At 44.2% G+C, this 21,061-nt stretch overlaps 1 protein-coding gene across 2 annotated transcripts in view; it reads left to right on the top strand.

Moving 5' to 3' along the window:
* The window catches only part of LOC149439169 (uncharacterized), a 74,465-nt gene that overhangs the window by 9,911 nt on the left and 43,493 nt on the right, over positions 1-21,061 (top strand). The window contains exons 3-6 of one of the 2 annotated variants that reach the window (XM_089659353.1): positions 3,144-3,464; positions 8,436-8,747; positions 14,473-14,799; positions 17,345-17,368. In XM_089659353.1, coding sequence (XP_089515479.1) covers positions 3,144-3,464; positions 8,436-8,747; positions 14,473-14,799; positions 17,345-17,368 — 984 coding nt within the window. The remainder of the gene's footprint in view (positions 1-3,143; positions 3,465-8,435; positions 8,748-14,472; positions 14,800-17,344; positions 17,369-21,061) is intronic. The other variant, XM_089659354.1, reaches the window with a different exon arrangement.

Genomic DNA, 21,061 nt, shown 5'->3' with positions numbered 1-21,061 from the left:
ACGAAAAGGTAAGTTGTAAAGCAAGCCAACGATCCCCGCAGGATGAATCGGATCTGCGGATTGAGCATAATGGATCAGAGTCCGATTCATTATGCTCCCCAGTCTGGAGATCCCATCCATCCTGCGGGGATCATCAGCATGCAACCTATACGGGGTGACACCGGACCCACTCTATGAAAAGGTAAGTTGTAAAGAAAGCCGACGATCGGATCCATCCTGCGGGGTTCGTCGGCTTGCTTTACAACTTACCTTTTTGTGGAACAGGTCCGGCATCACCCCATGCGGTGGGTGTCACCCGGTGTGGGCCGCGCTCCGGGTGTCACCCGGTGTGGGCGGCGCCCACCTGCCTAGAGACGCCACTGTATAGAGTCAAACATGTGGGTGTATACACAGTGGCAAATGACAGACCACTCCCTTCCTCCTCCTCCATGCCCACTAACCAGCTAAACACAATGGGGGGTGGGATATTACATGTGGACTGATGGAGGCTTCACCTCCCTGCTATATTGGCAGGAATCCGCTCACACCATGTTATTTCCACAAAATAATAAAGATTTTATTTCAAATATATACTTGTATGCCAATTTAAAACAGTTTATCGTGATTATTTATTTATTTATTTTTACTCGCCGTGTTTTTTTTGTTTTTTTTTTTTAACGTGACCAGCAGCAGAGGACTAGAAGCTCCTCCTGACACTATTTTCATGCGGACAGGCTGGGAAGGAGCTGGGTCATGTGCAGGGGCGGACTGACCATTTGGAAACTCGGGCACTGCCCGAGGGCCCGGGGTCAGTAGAGGGCCCCATGAGATGCCCCTGGTACCTTTTTCATAGGCTTTTTTGAGTTTAGGCAAGGACACAGGGGCCCCATGATCCCCTATTGCCCGGGGGGTCAGTAGGGGGCCCCCATGAGATGCCCTTGGTACCTTTTTCATAGGCTTTTTTGAGTTTAGGCAAGGACACAGGGGCCCCGTGATCCCCTATTGCCTGGGGGGTCAGTAGGGGGCCCCCATGATATGCCCATGGTACCTTTTTCATAGGCTTTTTTGAGATTGGGCAAGGAAACAGGGGCCCCATGATCCCCTATTGCCCGAGGGCCCCATGAGTCATTGTCAGTTCGCCCCTGGTCATGTGACAGTTATACATCAATTATAATCAATTTTTTTAATTAAAGTAATTACAGAGACATCATCCATATACAGAAAGAGAAGGGAGAACGTAAATTAAACAGTGTGTGTCTTTAGTATCACTTTGAGGCAGGCCATTTGTTTTGGATGAGCGCTCAACAACACTCAAGGGTGTCAGGAATGGACTTGCCAATAGTGGTGGGACTCACTTGCCTTGTGGGCTGCAGTACCAGGGATGGCCAGCGGGTGCTCTCAACAACCAGAGGTTCACTTCGGCAATTAGCCATCACCTGGGGCTGATTGCAGGTGGTGTATTTAAGGGATGGCCAGACCTGCAGTCTGTGCCTTGGTGTGTGTTTTTCCATGGGCCCCTGTATCTTGTAACCTGCATTCCTGTTCCTGTTTCTGCCTGACTTGTTGCCGACCCTGCCTGATCCTGACCTCTGCTGACTTCTCCTGTTTGATCCCTGGCTTGTGACCCTGACCATTCTCTCCGCCTGCTCCTCCTGTACCTACCAGCCCGATAGTTATCGACCCGGCCTGCCTGACTACGTTGTGCTCTACATGTGTATGTACCTGTGTATCTGTATCAGTTTAGGTTTGGGTTTGTTTCACCTTGTTGTATGTACCGTATTTTTCGCCATATAAGACGCGCCGGAATATAAGACGCACCCAATTTTAAAGGAGGAAAATCTAGAAAAAAAAGATTCTGAACCCAATACATATAGTAATTCATCCTCCATATAGTAATTCATCCCCCATATAGTAATTCATCCCCCATAGTAATTCATCCCCCATAGTAATTAATCCCCCAATAGTAATTCATCCCCCATATAGTAATTCATCCCCCATAGTAATTCATCCCCCATAGTAATTCATCCCCCATATAGTAATTCATCCCCCATAGTAATTCATCCCCCATATAGTAATTCATCCCCCATATAGTAATTCATCCCCCATAGTAATTCATCCCCCATATAGTAATTCATCCCCCATAGTAATTAATCCCCCATATAGTAATTCATCCCCCCTATAGTAATTAATCCCCCATATAGTAATTCATCCCCCATATAGTAATTCATCCCCCATATAGTAATTCATCCCCCATAGTAATTCATCCCCCATATAGTAATTCATCCCCCCTATAGTAATTCATCCCCCATAGTAATTCATCCCCCATATAGTAATTCATCCCCCCTATAGTAATTCATCCCCCATAGTAATTCATCCCCCATATAGTAATTCATCCCCCATATAGTAATTCATCCCCCATAGTAATTCATCCCCCATATAGTAATTCATCCCCCATATAGTAATTCATCCCCCATATAGTAATTCATCCCCCATAGTAATTCATCCCCCATATAGTAATTCATCCCCCATATAGTAATTCATCCCCCATATTGTGTCAATTCACTTACCTTTGCTCTGCGCGTTCCTCTCGCCGTGTTCCCGCGCCGTTCCGGTCTTCAGGGCTGATCCACGAGCAGAGGGGGTGATGACGTCAGCGCGCACCGCCGGGTGTACTAAGATGGCCGACCGCTCCAGAGATAGGCCAAAGCTGCGGCCTTTCCTACGGCTGTGGCCGCGCCTCACGGATTCTCTCTCTATTCGTCGTATAAGACGCACCAACTTTTCCCCCCCAGTTTTGGGGAAGAAAAAGTGCGTCTTATACGGCGAAAAATACGGTATTTGTGTTAGCTTAGGGTTTGGTGCACTGCGTTTATATTTGTATTGTTAGTCTTTAATAAATTGTCTTATTTATACCATATCTGAAGCCTGCGTTTCCCTGTGTCAGTCCACACATCTCTGGTCACACCCGCATCCCTGACAAAGGGTCTCTCGAATGTGCGTGTTCAAAAGCTCTCAGAATTCATGTGGCCATATTTGGTGAATGATGCCACCAGCATCCCGGTCCTTCGTGTACATGCTGTCGCAGGATGGAGAATCTCTCTATTATAATCTATATTATTATAATGTATTTATAATGACATCTTTATATTTTTTTTATATATAAGCCAATGCTTTCTGTGGGGAGAAGATGTACCTGTCTGCAACAGAGGGAAAACCTGTGGTACTTTATCCACTGGTAGGCGAAACAGAAGAGCTATCGGTCATTCTTTGGATCAGAGATGATGTTACTGAAATTGCAACAATACGATATCTGAATGGAAGTGCCGATATACAATATAACGGAAATGGGGGGAAATTCAACATCTCTTCCAATGCTTCCTTAACTATAAATAATTTCAATGTGGAAGATGAAGGAACCTACATTGTGGTCATAAAGCAACTGAATAAATCAGACTGCAAACATACGTTTCATGTTAATATGTCTGGTAAGTACATTTAGAAATGGCTATTTTAGAGTACGCCATTGGCACAACTCACGTGTAAAACTTTTGTGGGGCATCCTGATCTGGTCACTGCTTCTTAGGGTTGGTATACTGTACTATAAAGAGCAATTTAGTATGGTGAGCAGAAACTACGGGGGCCCCATACAGCCAGTGAATAAAGGGGAGAGAACAATGTTCTTGGACAACTTGCTAACAACCGAATTAACCTGTCTAACAGTATGCTTCATAAGCCAGTTGTAGACTTGGGCGGGTGGCCATTTTTATTTGCATGTTGGAGTTTTGGTAGGTGGGTGCACTAGGACCCTGGTTGCCATTGGGCTACATGCTGGGGTCCAGTGCACTCCTTTGCCTTTAAAAGGGGTGGGCTCCCTCAGGTTCACCTGCCCTTGATCTATCCATTAAATGCATGTGCCTCTACTATGGGGACTCACAAATTGTAGAGTTAGGACCACAGATTATCAGGGTGCCGTGTCGTGGCTCTGTGGCTTACGTATGTATTTGCAAATGTGTGCTAACTAAATCCCTGTTATAAACGCATACTGTTAGACAGGTTAATTCGGTTGTTAGCAAGCTGGCTGGCAAGTTGTCCAAGAACATTGTTCTCTTCCCCTTATTCACTATGTGATGCCTGTTTATGTGTCCTTGCTTCATAAGCCAGTTGTAGACTTGGGCGGGTGGCCATTTTTATTTGCATGCCCCATACAGCCAACCTGAGAGGGCCCCCCCACCAAAAAAAAATAAAAATCAAAAACGCAGTTTACTATGTTTCAGTTATGAATGAACACAGTGAGTGATCGGTACCGATTACTCATTGTGTTCACTCAGGAAAGAAGGGGCTGGTAAATGTGACATACAGGTGAAACTCGAAAAATGAGAATATGGTGCAAAAGTTCATTTATTTCAGTGCAGCAACTTAAAAGGTGAAACTAATATATGAGACTCATTACATGCAAAGCAAGATAGTTCAAGCCGTGATTTGTCATCATTGTGATGATTATGGCTTACAGCTCATGAAAACCCCAAATCCACAATCTCAGAAAATGAGAATATTCCATGCAATCAATAAAACACGGATTGTACATAGAACAATATCGGACCTCTGAAAAGTAGAAGCTGCATATGTACTCAGTACTTGGTTTGGGCCCCTTTTGCAGCAATTACTGCCTCAATGCGGCGTGGCATGGAAGCTATCAGCCTGTGGCACTGCTGGGGTGTTATGGAAGACCAGGATGCTTCAATAGCGGCCTTCAGCTCTTCTGCATTGTTCGGTCTCATGTCTCTCTTTCTCTTGGCAATGCCCCATAGATTCTCTATGGGGTTCAGGTCAGGCGAGTTTGCTGGCCAATCAAGCACAGTAATCCCACGGTCATTGGACCAGGTTTTGGTGCTTTTGGCAGTGTGGGCAGGTGGAAAATGAAGTCGGCATCCCCATAAATCCCATAAAGAAGTCAGGATTCTATGTCTTTTTGCTGCATCATCACTGTTGTGCCAGCGTTTTCTTGCTATATAGGCTATAAGAGTACCTTATAAAAAATTTGTCCTGTGGAACTGATTGCCTAGAAGCCTTCTTTTGGTCTTGTGTATTCTCATGGCACAAAGTTCAAATGCAGACTTTTTTTTATGTGCAGCCATGCCTGCCAGTAACATTTTACATTGCAAGACAATTTATAGACACGGCAGTTGTTAAAATGGATTTCAACCCAAGAACATTATGGCGAACTCAAACACAATGTTTCAACCATTTATCAACTTCTGTTCTGCAAACCCCCTCCTCATGCCCCTAATTTTTAAGGCTAAACAGAAAATAGAGCTTGATGTTGCCCCAGAAGACCTGGACCAGGGGCGGACTGACCATTTGGAAACTCGGGCACTGCCCGAGGGCCCGGGGTCAGTAGGGGGCCCCATGAGATGTCCCTGGTACCTTTTTCATAGGCTTTTTTGAGTTTGGGCAAGGACACAGGGGCCCCATAATCTCCTATTGAGGGCCCGGGGTCAGTAGGGGGCCCCATGATATTCCCCTGGTACCTTTTTCATAGGCTTTTTTGAGTTTGGGCAAGGACACAGGGGCCCCATGATCCCCTATTGCCCGGGGGCCCCATGAGTTGTCAGTCCGCCCCTGGTATTGATCTATTTCACCTGGCCCTCAACCACCTACTTTGGCCCTAGTCATCTACTTAGGTCACTTTGTGTTTGATCCCACCATCCGTAGTGGCAGTTGAGGAGACATCTCACGATCCCCTGCTAGAGAGAGAGCTAAGTTATGATCAAACAAGGTCCTAGGCTGAATAGAAAAAGTACAATAGAAACAGTAAGCACTGTTCCAGGTCGGTCCAGTGATCTACTCCTGCTAACACACTACTAGGTGCTGGCCCAACTCATAACTGTCTTCACATGAAAGCCTTTCCTCCAAGGTCCTAGGCTGGTTGGTAATCTCCTCTTCAAGCCACTTTTACCTATGCCAATCCAGTTCATATATTTCAGTAATATAAGAAATGGCCCTAGTCATCTACTTAGGTCACCCGGGGTCAGTAGGGGGCCCCATGAAATGCCCCTGGTACCTTTTTTCATAGGCTTTTTTGAGTTTGTGCAAAGACACAGGGGCCCCAAGATCCCCTATTGCCCGGGGGCCCCATGAGTTGTCAGTCTGCCCCAGAAGACCTGGACTGCAACAAAATACTGACTTACACACACATTATATGTCCCCTTCAGGCCACAAGCATGTAAGTATAAGATCCTGTCTAGGTGGTACCAATGCCAAAACCCAAAATCAAAAATGTTATATATTGCAACTTACCAGTCCTTACATGTGGTGGATATATTTGTTTCAGAGATTTTTTTTCCCTTTACTTTTACCTGATCTTACTAGTAACTCCATTCCTACATTAGGGTGACCACACTCACTCAGTGTACTATAGTATGAACAGATGTTCCCAGTTTCTGGGGACAGTCCTCGATTTTTAGGGGGCTGTCCCTGAGAAAAAATGGCCCGAATTTCTTTCTGGCTTTAATTATTGCATCCCCTGCCTAGGTTGCAGAAGTGTAATCCATTTTAGCAATAGTTCTGTGGTTGGCCTGGAGGAGGGAGGGGTGTGTCTGATTCCAGCTGTGTTTAGGGCTATCGATGATGTCACATGCCAATATTACATGGTCTTCTCAGTCCCTCCCCTCTGGGCTTGTGCAAGCTTTGTTGGAATTAATTATTTGCCCTTGTTTGTGATCTTGACCTGAAGTGAGCACCTGAGCCTTCACTCTTGACCTAGAGCAAAGTAGGCTGTTATTAAACCATACCCCTTTAAGCCCCTCCCACTGTCAGCACAATTTGGCCACACCGGACATTTAGTGTGGCATGCTTCACATGCTGCTTTGCCCTGTGCTCCACCAACTGTCACCACCCAATATTAGTGAGTGTGGTCGGTAAAGTGTCCCCAAATTCTCTTTTGAAAATCCGGTCAACATAATGTACTATTGTGATGGGAGTCACTTTGGGTGGAGGGGCCCATGGAACGCTGCTCACTTTGGAGAGGTGGGGAGACCCCTGTCTCAGCTCCCCATATCCCTTTTATGTGTAAGTCACCCTGTGCCTTTTAGGGTTACAGGGTGATCTGTCCTAATATTGTGTAGACATATCTAGGAGATAGGTGGGGTGGGGGTTCTTGATTGTTTGGTTTTGTGTGGCTGCATCCCATTGGTCTATTGTTTGTCTTGCTTGGGAGCAAACTATTATGGGATGTACAGTATATGTATTAGCTTAGTGTGGGGGGGGGGGGGTGTCTCCAGCAGCCCTCCCTCCTGATGGGACTGTCTGCTGGTGTGAAGTTTGAATACCTGTGTGTCTCTTGTTACTGATTGTAGATTTCCCCGCCCTGTGTCATTATGCAGGGAGGGGGGATTGTCCCCTAAGTGTATATATCTTGTATCTGTGTTCACATAAAGTAGTCTACCTCTGGTTTACTTCAAATCTGGTGTCTTCTGGATCTTGGGGTCACAATATCCAGATTCACTGGTCTCGTGTTCCAGAACCTGAGAAGGAGCTTCTTGACGGAGATACCCAGTTGTGGTTGTCTGGGGCCGTTATAACTATATCTATGAAGAAACAGCTTTGTTACCTTAAGAAAAGACTCTCTAGTTCCCTGGTCTCCTCCTCCCATGCCCGCCTCCAGGACTTCTCCAGGGTGTCACCCATCCTCTGGAACTCCCTGCCCCAACCCATCAGATTATCACCTACTCTCCTCTCCTTTAGGTGCACCCTGAAAACCCATCTCTTCAGGGAAGCCTACCCCACCCCCTGCTAACCAACCGACCTCCTCCACTCTTCCTCCCACCCCATCTCCCACAGCTATCTCCTCCTGTACCACCATCCCCTCCCTCCTAGATTGTAAGCTCAAAAGAGCAGGGCCCTCGATCCCCTCATGTTTTGCATTGTATTGGTATTGTTCTGTCACATGTTCTGTCCCCCTTTGTAATGTACAGCGCTGAGCGAACTATCGGCGCTTTATAAATACTGTATAATAATAATAAGATAGGACTACAGAACATATCCTCTTATGCTATAGAAAAGAGAAGAGGGGAATATGTTCTGTAGTCCTCAGAAATAGTTGGAAACAAAGTAACTGATAAGAGTGCAGTAGATGTAGAGCGCAGGATGTTATCAAGTAATAAGACTTCTTGAAGGAGCAACAGGTGACTTATTAGAGCGATTTAGCAAATTCTTTCAATGGTAACCAATAGGGACCAAATAGGTGGCGTTCATTGTTGGGGTTGACATTTGAAAAATTGAATTTTTTGTGATTGGAATTCAGTCTACCAAGTGCTTGGAATGGAGATCCCACTGTTGCTTGGCACTCCTAATACCCTTTCATATAGTGGGAAGGAAAAAAGTGATAATGACACTAAACTGCTTGCAAAATGGACTTAGGTTTATGTGGCTAAACCATTTTTAACTGTGTTTGTTAGAAGAATCACCCTGCGGAAACATAAAAGATGTTGCTGGAAAAGAGGAGGAAGAGATCACATTATCGCTTGGCACGGATGGAGTACAATTCAAAATCTCGTACTGGTTCTCACCCAGAAGGGATCTCCTTGCCAAAACAAAGCCAGGCAGTTACATCCAACCTCAAAAGGATTATAAAAAGAGACTGAAATCTCGTGCAGACGGTTCTTTAACCATAAAGGAATTAACTATGAAAGACCAAGGAACCTACATAGCAAATGTACATATGTACAATGGAAAAAGTTGCTCACAGAAATATAATGTCACCATTTCTGGTAAGTTATTATTATTATACAGCATTTATAGAGCGCCATCCAGGGGCGGACTGACAACTCATGGGGCCCCCGGGCAATAGGGGATCATGGGGCCCCTGTGTCCTTGCCCAAACTGAAAAAGCCTATGAAAAAGGTACCAGGAGTATCTCAAGGGGCCCCCTACTGACCCCGGGCCCTCGGGCAGCGCCTGGGTTTCCAAATGGTCAGTCTTCCCCTGGCGCCAACACTTTGCGCAGCGGTTTACAAAATGAAGGCAGACATTGCAGTTACAATACCATTTGGTACAAAAGGAATCAGGCGGACCGGCTCATTAGAGCTTACAATCTAAGAGGAAGGGTTGAGTGATACAAAAGGCAATAACTGTGGGGGATGGGCTGATGGAGGAAGTAAAAAGCAAAAATAAAAGAGAGGAAATAAAAAGTTGTCAGCTTTTCACAATTTTTGCATTTATAAATCAGGGGAAAAAAAGTAATAAGCCTACTCCTACTGGATCTTCCAGATCTTATACAAACTTCACTAGCTTCATTCTTTTATTTGTTTCAAATGGGTTTTATGCTCCTTAGACCCATTCTGTCCAGCCAATGTGGCCACCTGCTGACGTGGCACTATCCACAGGCAGCTTAGCTCTTCAATAAGACACACACGTTGAATCCAATGCAATTTTACATCTCAGAAGTGCAGTACAGACGATATTGTTCTGCCTTTTAACCTGCCTAGCGGTCTGATTATGTCCATATTTCTGTGCTCAAAGCGGTACCTTTTTTTGCATGGAAATATGTTTTTTTTTTAATTGTAGGCCTGTAATTTTTAGGAATAAATCACTGAAATCTGTCCGAACAAGAGTCTAGTAAACATCCCGGGGATAATAAAATTTGAAACACGAAATCATAAATTATATTTTAATAAAAAAATAATAATATAATAATAATAAATTTAATTCAATAATATAATCAAACCAAAAACACTGAAATGTGAAATATAGCGCCAAGTTCGCACATCACTGAGCTCAGTCGCAAAATCGTTTTCAGTGTCTGATGAGGAATTTCCCCCACCAATCATTATCACTCAATTCTGCAAGTGGTTCTGATTTACTATCGCTGTTCTCTAGCCGGTCTAAAACCGCTTTTGACCTAAAGGGACGCTTTTTGGACGCCATGGACGTTTCTCAGTCTCCAGGCAGAAAGGGCGGTAAAAATGCAGGCAGGGCGCAGGACAAAGCACTCGGGACAAAATGTATGTGAAATGGTTTGACACAGGAATGTTATACTATGTGATTTTAGTGTATGTAGTGAATGTCGCTTTTTATCATTTTCAAATTTACCGCCAGTTCCGTCCCCCGTACGTCCCGACGCTCGCAGGGGACGGAACCCAGATGACAGATGCCGGCATCTGCCGGAGGACATTACAGGGGCCCTGCGGTTGGGACATCGCGGGAGCGCAGGACAAGGTAAGTGATCGAGGGATCGCGGAGCAACGCCGCATGGTAAGCCCGAGTGTAGCTTGGAGTTACCGCTTGTGGTACTGAAACTTTACCCCGAGCTACACTCGGGAATAAAATTAAAAGAAAAAATATATTCCTGCGCCAATCAAGATCAAATAAATCACTCTTCTAAATTGCTGCTGTGCAAAAATTGTGAATACACAAACAAGTGAAATGTGAAAAATAAACAGCGCAAAATAGATATTATTAAATAACAAAATATCAAAACCCCATATCACTTAGTACATATTTGTGTCAAAAAACTCATTAAAAGTCCCTTGTGGTGCAAAATAAAGACCTCCAAATCAAATTCTTAGCCTTCCACCTTTCACCCGTGCACACCAACATCAAATGCACTCACCAGATTAAGGTGAATGTAGAGCCTTTGGGATTTTAATAGGGAATCCCACGCCCTCTTTCCATCCACTCAAAATTAGCCTCCCAAAGATAAGATCCTCTTTCAGGTCCTCACCGTGATCTCCTCGCTTCCTCCACCGTGTTCTCAGAGAAAAAAACTTACATAGTGTAATATTGCCAAGATCATTCTGATCCTATATTGAACAAACTCCAGGCCACTCACATTTCAATGAATAATAAAAGCACATTTATTGGGCCCAAGACAGCCAGATGATCACAGCCAGCAAATCCTCCAGGGTTCCCACATCAATGCAGCCAGATGAGGCAGAGACTTCACCAATATTCAACCTGAATCCCACAAAATGGCCGCTGGAACGCACCGCTCGGCGTGCGCTCCACTCACCGGAAGTGACGTCAGACGTACAGCAAATGGACCGGAAATGCGTCAACGCCAATGGGAGGATGGGCGGTGTTTAGTAATCCTTGAGAGGAGAGCTGAGCAAATTAGAGTGGAGGGGCGGGTCATCTGTGAGGTATTTAAGGCTTGTGATGCAGGAAATGGACGTCTTGAGAACGCCCGATGGGAGGGGCGAAATGCGTTGACGCATTTCCGGTCCATTTGCTGTACGTCTGACGTCACTTCCGGTGAGTGGAGCGCACGCCGAGCGGTGCGTTCCAGCGGCCATTTTGTGGGATTCAGGTTGAATATTGGTGAAGTCTCTGCCTCATCTGGCTGCATTGATGTGGGAACCCTGGAGGATTTGCTGGCTGTGATCATCTGGCTGTCTTGGGCCCAATAAATGTGCTTTTATTATTCATTGAAATGTGAGTGGCCTGGAGTTTGTTCAATATAGGATCAGAATGATCTTGGCAATATTACACTATGTAAGTTTTTTTCTCTGAGAACACGGTGGAGGAAGCGAGGAGATCACGGTGAGGACCTGAAAGAGGATCTTATCTTTGGGAGGCTAATTTTGAGTGGATGGAAAGAGGGCGTGGGATTCCCTATTAAAATCCCAAAGGCTCTACATTCACCTTAATCTGGTGAGTGCATTTGATGTTGGTGTGCACGGGTGAAAGGTGGAAGGCTAAGAATTTGATTTGGAGGTCTTTATTTTGCACCACAAGGGACTTTTAATGAGTTTTTTGACACAAATATGTACTAAGTGATATGGGGTTTTGATACACTCAGGAATGCCTCCAGGGGGGTTAAGGTGTAAGAAGGCATTGAGGGTTGATTTACTAAACCCAGAAAGTGCAATATCTGGTGTAGCTCTGAGTAGAAACCAATCACTGAACTGCTTCCAGGTTTTATTGTCAAAGCCTAACTGAAGTTTGAAGCCACCATGCACAGGTTATCCAGATTCTGAGTGCTCCAGTTTTAGTAAATCCCCCCCCCCCCATTAACTTTGCTAAGCCCTGTTCAACATTGACTGAGAGAATATAAAAGAAAGGGTCTCTCTTGGGCTGAACTAACTAGCACTAACAGGAGGTGACAATACCAAAACACATTGTAGTGGCCCTAAACCACTATTAGATGTGATTATACATCAAATAAATAGAAACCTGATACAGTTCAATACAACAGAGAAAAATACATATAGGTGGGACAGAACAATAACAATGACTAGCTTTTAAAAGGACCCAGCATCAGATATAGTTTTCATGTTGAGTAAGGGATGTGTAAGGGTAATATTTCTGCCCATGGAAGACAAACAAACAGCTTATACTATAAAGAAAGTATTCTGTAAGCATTTCAATTGGAGCTTCCATAGGGCGGAGGAATACCCCCCCCCATGTGACAGTGCAGGGCCAAGCACCAATGGGGGAGTGAGTCAGATGCTCTTCCATACCTGGATGTATCAGGTGACTGAACCAATGGAAAATGGCCAATGGAAAATGTAGAATGTGCTGCTGGGGAAGGGACCATTAATATGAACATTATTATTATATATTATTATTATTATTATACAGGATGTATATGGCGCCAACAGTTTGCTCAACACTTTACAATATAAAGGGAGAAAATACAGTTACAATAAAATAAAAAACAAGAGGCCTAAGAGGGCCCTGCTCATAAGAGCATACAATCTAATAGGGAGGGGCAAGTGGTACAAAAGGTTATAACTGTGAGGGATGAGCTGATGGAAGTGATAAATGTCTATTCAGAAGGCAATAGGCTTCCCTGAAGAGAGGAGTTTTCAGTGATCGCTTAAAGGCAGCCAGAGTAGGGGATAGCTGGACAGATTGAGGTAGAGAGTTCCAGAGGATGGGAGAGGCTCTAACGAAGTCCTGGACACAAGCATTGGAGGAGGCTACCAGGGAGCTTGAGAGCAGGAGATCATAAGAGGAGCAGAAAGAACTGTTTGGGCAATATTTGGAGACAAGATTGCTGATGTAGTTGGGGGCAGAGTTGTGGATGGCTTTGTATGCTGTTGTTAGCATTTTGAATTTAATTTGCTGGGCAATAGGAAGCCAGTGGAGGGATTGGCAGAGAGGGGTGGCGGACACTGAGTGGTTGGTAAGGTAGATGAGTTTGGTAGCAGCATTCATGCTAGACTGAAGGGGGGATAACCTACAGAGAGGTAGGCCTATGAGAAGGAGTTGCAACAGTCATGGTGAGAGAAAACAAGGGAGTGAATGAGTAGCTTGGTGGTTTCATTAGTTAAAAAGGGGCAAATTTTAGAGATGTTACGGAGGTTAGGATTTGGGGCCGAAAGGACAGATCAGAGTTCAGGATTACTCCTAGTACCCTGGCTTGAGAGGAGGCACTGACAATTGCATTATTGATAGAAAAGTCATGGAAGTGGGCACGAGCGGGGGGGGGGGGGGGGGGTTGGCGGGGGGTTTAAGGAAGTGGTGGTGCGAGATCCATGCTGATTTGTCAGTTAGTAAGTAAGTAATGTTAGAGAAGACCGAAGGAGTGAGGTGAGAAGTAGGGAAATAGATTTTGGTGTCATCCGCGTAGAGATGGTATTGGAAGCTGTGGTAGGTTATCAGATGACCAAGAGAGGAGGTGTAGATAAAGAAGAAAAGGGGTCCAAGAACAGGGAGCAGGAGACAGAGTTATAGGTAACACTGAAGGAGTGCTGTGATAGGTAGGAGGAGAACAAAGAAAGAGCTGACTCTCCGAGACCAAGGCAATGGAGTTTATTGAAAAGGAGTGGGTGGTCAACAGTATCAAAGGCTGCAAAGAGGTATAGTAGTAAAACTATGGAGTAGTAGCCATTGGTTTTAGTAGTTAGCAAATCGTTAGTGGGTCCTCTTTGCCCTATGGGTTAACAGCAGATATGTTTTTAATGAAGAAGTTAAGAAAGAAAGTCAAAGGGACTTTAGGCTTCCAGTTATAGTGGCATGGGCCAGATTGGTTAAGAATTCTCATTCTTCTGCCATTCATTGCTTCATTAGCAACCCAATAAGGTGGTGAGGAATCTTGCAACCCAATAAGGTGGTGAAGAATCTTGCAACCCAATAAGGTGGTGAAGAATCTTGCAACCCAATAAGGTGGTGAGGAATCTTGCAACCCAAAGAGGTGGTGAGGAATCTTGCACTGTAATACTCTATGCTAACTATGCTAAATGGAATAGTTATTAATTGTTAACCTCATCAGTTGTCAGCCAGACTGGGAACTCACCAATGTCACAACTTTAAATGTTGTCCCCAGTAGTGTAAGTCAACAAAGAAAGGGCTTGAAGGACCCCATCACTAGTGTTAGTTTCCTCAGCAGGGCATGTCCTCTGCCATGAACTTCTACTCACCCTAGATCTATATGATGCTGGTCAGATCTCATATCTTACAGACTGTTCCTCTTCCTCTAATAAGCTGAAAATTTATGTTTCACCTATACCCACCTACCCATACATAAAGATGGTTTCCATTGTTAACTAGGTGTGATTCCTGAAACAGCAAATATGAAGCCAGTCCATGTTTCATCCTCTGAGGAGCAGGAGGTGACTCTACCACTGCCTGAACATCTACTTGTCCAAGTGAAAGACGTTTTCTGGATGAAGGACAATGCTAAGCATATCGCTACAACATTTTCAAATGGATCTGTGCACGTCCTAGAATCCAGGTATCAAGGGAGATTGCAGAGCCGTAGTAATGGCTCACTGATTATCTTCAATCTATGCATAGAAGACAGAGGAAAATACTCAGCCGATATACATCTGCTCAATAAAAAACTTTATACAGAAATATATCATCTCAGCATTTACAGTAAGTAAATAATGTTTGTAATTCTGAAAAGAGGAAAAAAAATATGTTATCTGTAGACAAGGAGTTTGCCTGTTACTAGATAAAAACTCTTGGGTTTGTTGCTTCCGGAGATTTACAAGTATTGTCTTTTGGCCAAGCAGAGGCAACATACAGTACCTCTGTTTGGACATTCGCAGAATTCAATGATGAATCCAACATGAGAATGCATGACACCATAGCTGAAAGTAGAGTGTAGGGAAAAAAATGCCATCCAGATGATTTTATTAGGAGTCGTTAGTTCATAGAAGCCAACACATTTTGATTCTCAAGTCTTCCTTCACTGGGGCTTTTGAAGGCTGGTAAGGTATAGTGTTCTGGACTTAACGATCTGACAAATCCTGAAGATTCTGTTGCTGTTGCTGAATTTGGTGATAAATGCAGCATGAAAATTCATGACGTGATTGCACAAGTGACACCTTTATAAAGACTGCATAGGTCAGTCCTTGGTTTGCCACCTGGCTTGTATTTTCCTGCCCTAGCTTGTGCCAGCATAATTGTTAGGTCATGTTACCAGACCTTAGTTAGACCAATGGAAGTAGCCTTTTCCCCAATGGCAACTCTATCGCTTCCTGGATGAATGATGACCAGCGTTATCCAACTACTTTCTCCCCAAACTTGCTGTCAGGGACACAACCCTTTTAGGGGTCACCGCACCGGTCAATACCAACATCTGTTCTCACAAGAAACTCAGGTAAGTCTGTGGAGTCTACCCACCTCCATTAACACATACCTAAAGCCCTGCAGAAGGGGGAGTCAATTGTCCTGAAATGCGCTGACTCAACTTCTATATCCGTTATTGTTAATAAAAGATTGTAACCTTTCAATCAAATGAGGTATTACTGTGGACACCGGGTGCTCCTTTCTCTCCATCTGAACACCCCTTTTAGGTAACTGAACAGTTGCAACATCAGTTACAGCAGCCCTTCATCACACATGAGCATTACCCATGGCATACTTCATGCCAATGAAGTCCTCCTAGGAACACCCATCCTTTATCACTGATTCTGAATTCCTGCCCACCCCTCTACCTGATGGCCAAATGATATCGTATGTACTCTCCAGCGCCTCAGGATATGCACAGCCAAAATGGAAGCCAAGGGTACCAGGACAGCGACAACCAAAGGAAGTGCTTCAGGGGTGCAGCCCTCCTCAGACGGGGAAAATGATATCGTATGTACTCTCCAACGCCTCAGGATATACACAGCCAAAATGGAAGCCAAGGGTACCAGGACAGCGACAACCAAAGGAAGTGCTTCAGGGGTGCAGCCCTCCTCAGACGGGGAAAATGATATCGTATGTACTCTCCAGCGCCTCAGGATATACACAGCCAAAATGGAAGCCAAGGGTACCAGGACAGCGACAACCAAAGGAAATGCTTCAGGGGTGCAGCCCTCCTCAGACGGGGAAATCAGCCACTGGATAGAGAGAAAACAGGTGGCGCACACACCTAGTGCATTATCCAAGGTTTATTGTAGGAGTGAAAGAATAATAAAAACATACTCACAAACAAAGCATGTATCTAAAAAGCATAGAAAAATGACAACGGCAGGCAAGGTGTTCTCACTGTCAGTGCGGCCAAATGGCTGACGCGTTTCGGGGACGAATCCCTTTCCTCAGGGCTGATGACCAACCTCTGATGCTGATGTATGATGAATGGAAAGTAAGAGCCTTGCTGTTGATGCCAGACATCAACAGCAAGGCTCTTACTTTCCATTCATCATGCATCAGAGGTTGGTCATCAGCTCTGAGGAAAGGGATTCGTCCCCGAAACACGTCAGCCATTTGACCGCACTGACAGTGAGAACACCTTGCCTGCCGTTGTGGCCATTGTCATTTTTCTATGCTTTTTAGATACATGCTTCGTCTGTGAGTATGTTTTTATTATTCTTTCACTCCTACAATAAACCTTGGATAATGCACTAGGTGTGTGCCCCACCTGTTTTCTCTCTATCTGATGGCCAAATGAGGTCAATATGAAAATCCAATATTTAAAAAGTTGACTTCTGTCTATGATACTTTAGTTTTTTGGTTTTTTTTGCACCAACAGTTACATTTTCTGGACAAATGTTTAGGGTGTACCTACTTCTTCTAAGGTCCTTGGACCTAAGAAAGACTGGGTACACACCAAAAGCTTGTCCTGAAAATTTATTTGTAGGTGCAAATAAGAAAATATCATGGACTGTGATCTTTGTTGTAATCATAAATACATAAAATATGTAAAAAAAAATCACATTGCCTTTACTTTGCCAACTCAATTGAGATTTGAAGTGTCTGGTAGTTCACTATAAAGAATCTTGATCGTGCTTTAGTTATATGCAGCATTTCACATACATTGGAATACTTATTCAAAGTATCCTCTACATCTTGTAGGCTGCTGTTGTAAGGACAAATTTCTCTTTTTTTAAATTTTTTTTATTTATTTATTTTTATTTTTTAGAGAAATTTCTCTTTGATTTGATATGATTTGTTAAGAAACTGATGAACTTTTTTTCTTTTTTCTCTGCAGGAAAATCTAACTACATTTTACTTAGTAAGTGTTTACTGTATTGAAGTGCCTTTTAAGTTTGTTTTTTTTTAAATAAGAAAAATAGGTATTGTATTCACCATTAGGGGTCTATTTATTAAATAAAAAATGTTTGTGCAAATGCCTCAGCATTCACACAACTGTCATGAATCATCTCCATAATGTGTCTAATTTGTGTATGATTGTCAGCTTCACCTAGTGGCCATAATACAGTATTTACCTGATTGCAGTATTTCATGAAAATACTGCATTATAGCCAGTAGATGGAGCTGGCACTCATAGACAATACATATGTCAGACATATTTATTTATTTCAGGTACTTATATAGCGCCGTCCATTTATGCAGCGCTTTACATATATATTATACATTCACATCAGTCCCTAACCCTCAAGGGGCGTACAATCTAAAGTCCCTAATCCTCAAGGGGGTACAATCTAAGGTCCCTAACCCTCAAGGGGGTACAATCTAAGGTCCCCAACCCTCAAGGGGGTACAATCTAAGGTCCCTAACCCTCAAGGGGGTACAATCTAAGGTCCCTAATCCTCAAGGGGGTACAATCTAAGGTCCCTAACCCTCAAGGGGCGTACAATCTAAGGTCCCTAACCCTCAAGGGACGTACAATCTAAGGTCCCTAACCCTCAAGGGGCGTACAATCTAAGGTCCCTAACCCTCAAGGGACGTACAATCTAAGGTCCCTAACCCTCAAGGGGCGTACAATCTAAGGTCCCTAACCCTCAAGGGGCGTACAATCTAAGGTCCCTAATCCTCAAGGGGAGTACAATCTAAGGTCCCTAACCCTCAAGGGGCGTACAATCTAAGGTCCCTAACCCTCAAGGGGTGTACAATCTAAGGTCCCCGACCCTCAAGGGGAGTACAATCTAAGGTCCCCGACCCTCAAGGGGCGTACAATCTAAGGTCCCTGACCCTCAAGGGGCGTACAATCTAAGGTCCCTGACCCTCAAGGGGCGTACAATCTAAGGTCCCTGACCCTCAAGGAGCGTACAATCTAAGGTCCCTAACCCTCAAGGGGCGTACAATCTAAGGTCCCTAACCCTCAAGGGGCGTACAATCTAAGGTCCCTAACCCTCAAGGGGCATACAATCTAAGGTCCCTAACTCTCAAGGGGCGTACAATCTAAGGTTCCTAATCCTCAAGGGGCGTACAATCTAAGGTCCCTAATCCTCAAGGGGCGTACAATCTAAGGTCCTTAACTCACATTCATACATACATTACTAGGGACAATTTAGACAAGAGCAAATCAACCTACCAGCAAGTCTTTGGAGTGTGGGAGGAAAGCGGAGTACCCAGAGGAAACCCACGCAGGCACAGGGAGAACATGCAAACTCCAGGCAGGTGGTGCCGTGGCTGGGATACATATTACAGGTTTTATTTGCATCAGCTGTATGAATGCTGAGGTATTCCTTCAACAATTTTCTTTTTTAAATAAATAGACCCCTTAGACTCTGGGTGGGCTAAAATAAAGATCCTTATCCAGGTGTTAAAGCTTTGTAAATTGAGACTTATGTGTCTGGTTTGAAAAGTGAAGGCACATAGACTCTTTATGAAGTGATTGCGCTAATTCAAAAATGGAATAGCAAGCTATTATTGCAGTGGGGAAAATAATTATTTGATCCCCTGCAGATTTTGCAAGTTTGCCCACTTACAGAGATATGAAGGGTCTATAATTTTTATCATAGGTGTATTTTAAATGACAGAGACAGAATATCAACCATCAAATCTAGAAAAAACACGATACAAATGTTATAAATTGAGTTGCAGTTCAGTGAGTAAAATAAGTATTTGATCCCCAAGCAAAACATGACTTAGTGCTTGGTGGAAAAACCCTTGATGGCACGTATAGAAGTAAGACGTTTCTTGTGGTTGGTTACCAGGTTTGCACACATCTCAGGGATTTTGGTTCACTCTTCTTTACAGATCTTCTCTAAATCCTTAAGGTTTCTTGGCCGTCGCTTGACAACTCGAAATTTCAGCCCCTCCATAAATTTTCTATAGGATTAAGGTCTAGAGACTGGATAGGCCACTCCATGACCTTAATGTGCTTCTTCTTGAGCCACTCCTTTGTTGCCATGGCCATATGTTTTGGGTCATTGTCATGCTGGAAGACCCATCCACTACCCATCTTCAGTGTTCTGACTGAGGGAAGAAGGTTCTCATCCAAGATTTTAAAATACATGGCCATGTCCATTGGTCCCTCAAAGCGGCAAAGTCAGCTTGTACTTTTAGCAGAGAAACCAAAGCATAATGTTTCTACCTCCGTGCTTGACCATAGGGATGGTGTTCTTGGGGTCATAGTCAGCATTTTTCTTCCTCAAAACACGGTGAGTAGAGTTAATGCCAAAGAGCTCAGTTTTGGTCTCATCTGTCCACCGCACTGTCTCCCAATCCTTCTCTGAATCATTTAGATTTTCCTTGGCAAACTTCAGATGGGCCTGTACATGTGCCTTCTTGAGGTGGGGTACCATTCAGACGCTGCAGGATTTCAATCCATGGTGGCATATTGTGAACCAATGGTTTGTATGGTGACTGTGGTTCCAACTGCCTTTATTATTATTATTATTATTACATCGAGTTTATATAGCGCCAAAGGGTTTGCTCAGCGCTGTACAATACAGGGGGGACAATACATGGCACAGTACAACAATAACAAACAACGTACGAGGGGTAAGAGGGCCCTACTCTTTCGAGCTTACAATCTAGGAGGGAGGGGGTAGTGGTACAGTAGGAAGTGGCTGTGGGTAATGAGGGGTGGGAGGAAAGAGGGAGAATGGCCGTTAGGTGAGGGTGGGGTAGGCTTCCCTGAAGAGATGGGTTTTGAGGGAGCGCCTGAATGTGAGGAGGGAAGGCGACAGTCTGATGGATTGGGGCAGTGAGTTCCAGAGGATGGGGGAGGTCCTGGAGAAGTCTTGCAATCGTGCATGGGAGGAGGAGACCAGGGAGCAGGATAGAAGGATGTCCAGTGAGGAGCGAAGGGTATGGGTAGGGCGCTACTTGGGGATCAGGTTGGTGAGGTAGTCAGGGGTGCCTTGAGATCATTCACAAGCTCCTCCCTTGTAGTTCTGGGCTGATCCCTCACTTTTCTCAAAATCATCCTTACCCCATGAGGCGAAATTGTGTATGGAGTTCCAGACTAAGGGCGATTTGATGGTTCATTTGTACTTCTTCCATTTGCGAATAATCCCTCCAACAGTTGTCTCCTTCTCATTAAGCTTCTTGCTGATGGTCTTGTAGCCCATCCCAGCCTTGTGCAGGTCTACAACCTTCTCCCTGATGTCCTCTGACAGCTCTTTGGTCTGGCTTATGGTGGTGCCCGAGAAAGAGATTCTGTAGCCAGGTGTCTTTTATGCACATAATGAGTTGTTGTTAGGAGCACCTTCATAAATTGCCAGGACTAGTCTGTGTACCACATGAGCACATAGCCAGTGTGTGGGAGCCAGAATTATTGTTGGCTGGTAGGGGATCATATACTTATTTTACTCACTGAACTGCAACTCAATTTATAACATTTGTATCGTGTGGGGGTTTTTTTCTGGATTTTTGGTTGATATTCTGCATTTGTTGTTTAAAATACACCTATGATAAAAAAAATTATAGACCTTTCATATCTCTGTAAGTGGGCAAACTTACAAAATTTGCAGAGGATCAAATAATTATTTTCCCCACTGTATATGAAGGATTT

This window comes from Staurois parvus, unplaced genomic scaffold (genome assembly GCF_062004578.1).
Source record: "Staurois parvus isolate SC_StPar_1 unplaced genomic scaffold, SC_StPar_1.0 ptg001150l, whole genome shotgun sequence".
NCBI classification, from domain to species: domain Eukaryota; kingdom Metazoa; phylum Chordata; class Amphibia; order Anura; family Ranidae; genus Staurois; species Staurois parvus.
This window is presented reverse-complemented; position numbering and strand designations above follow the sequence as displayed.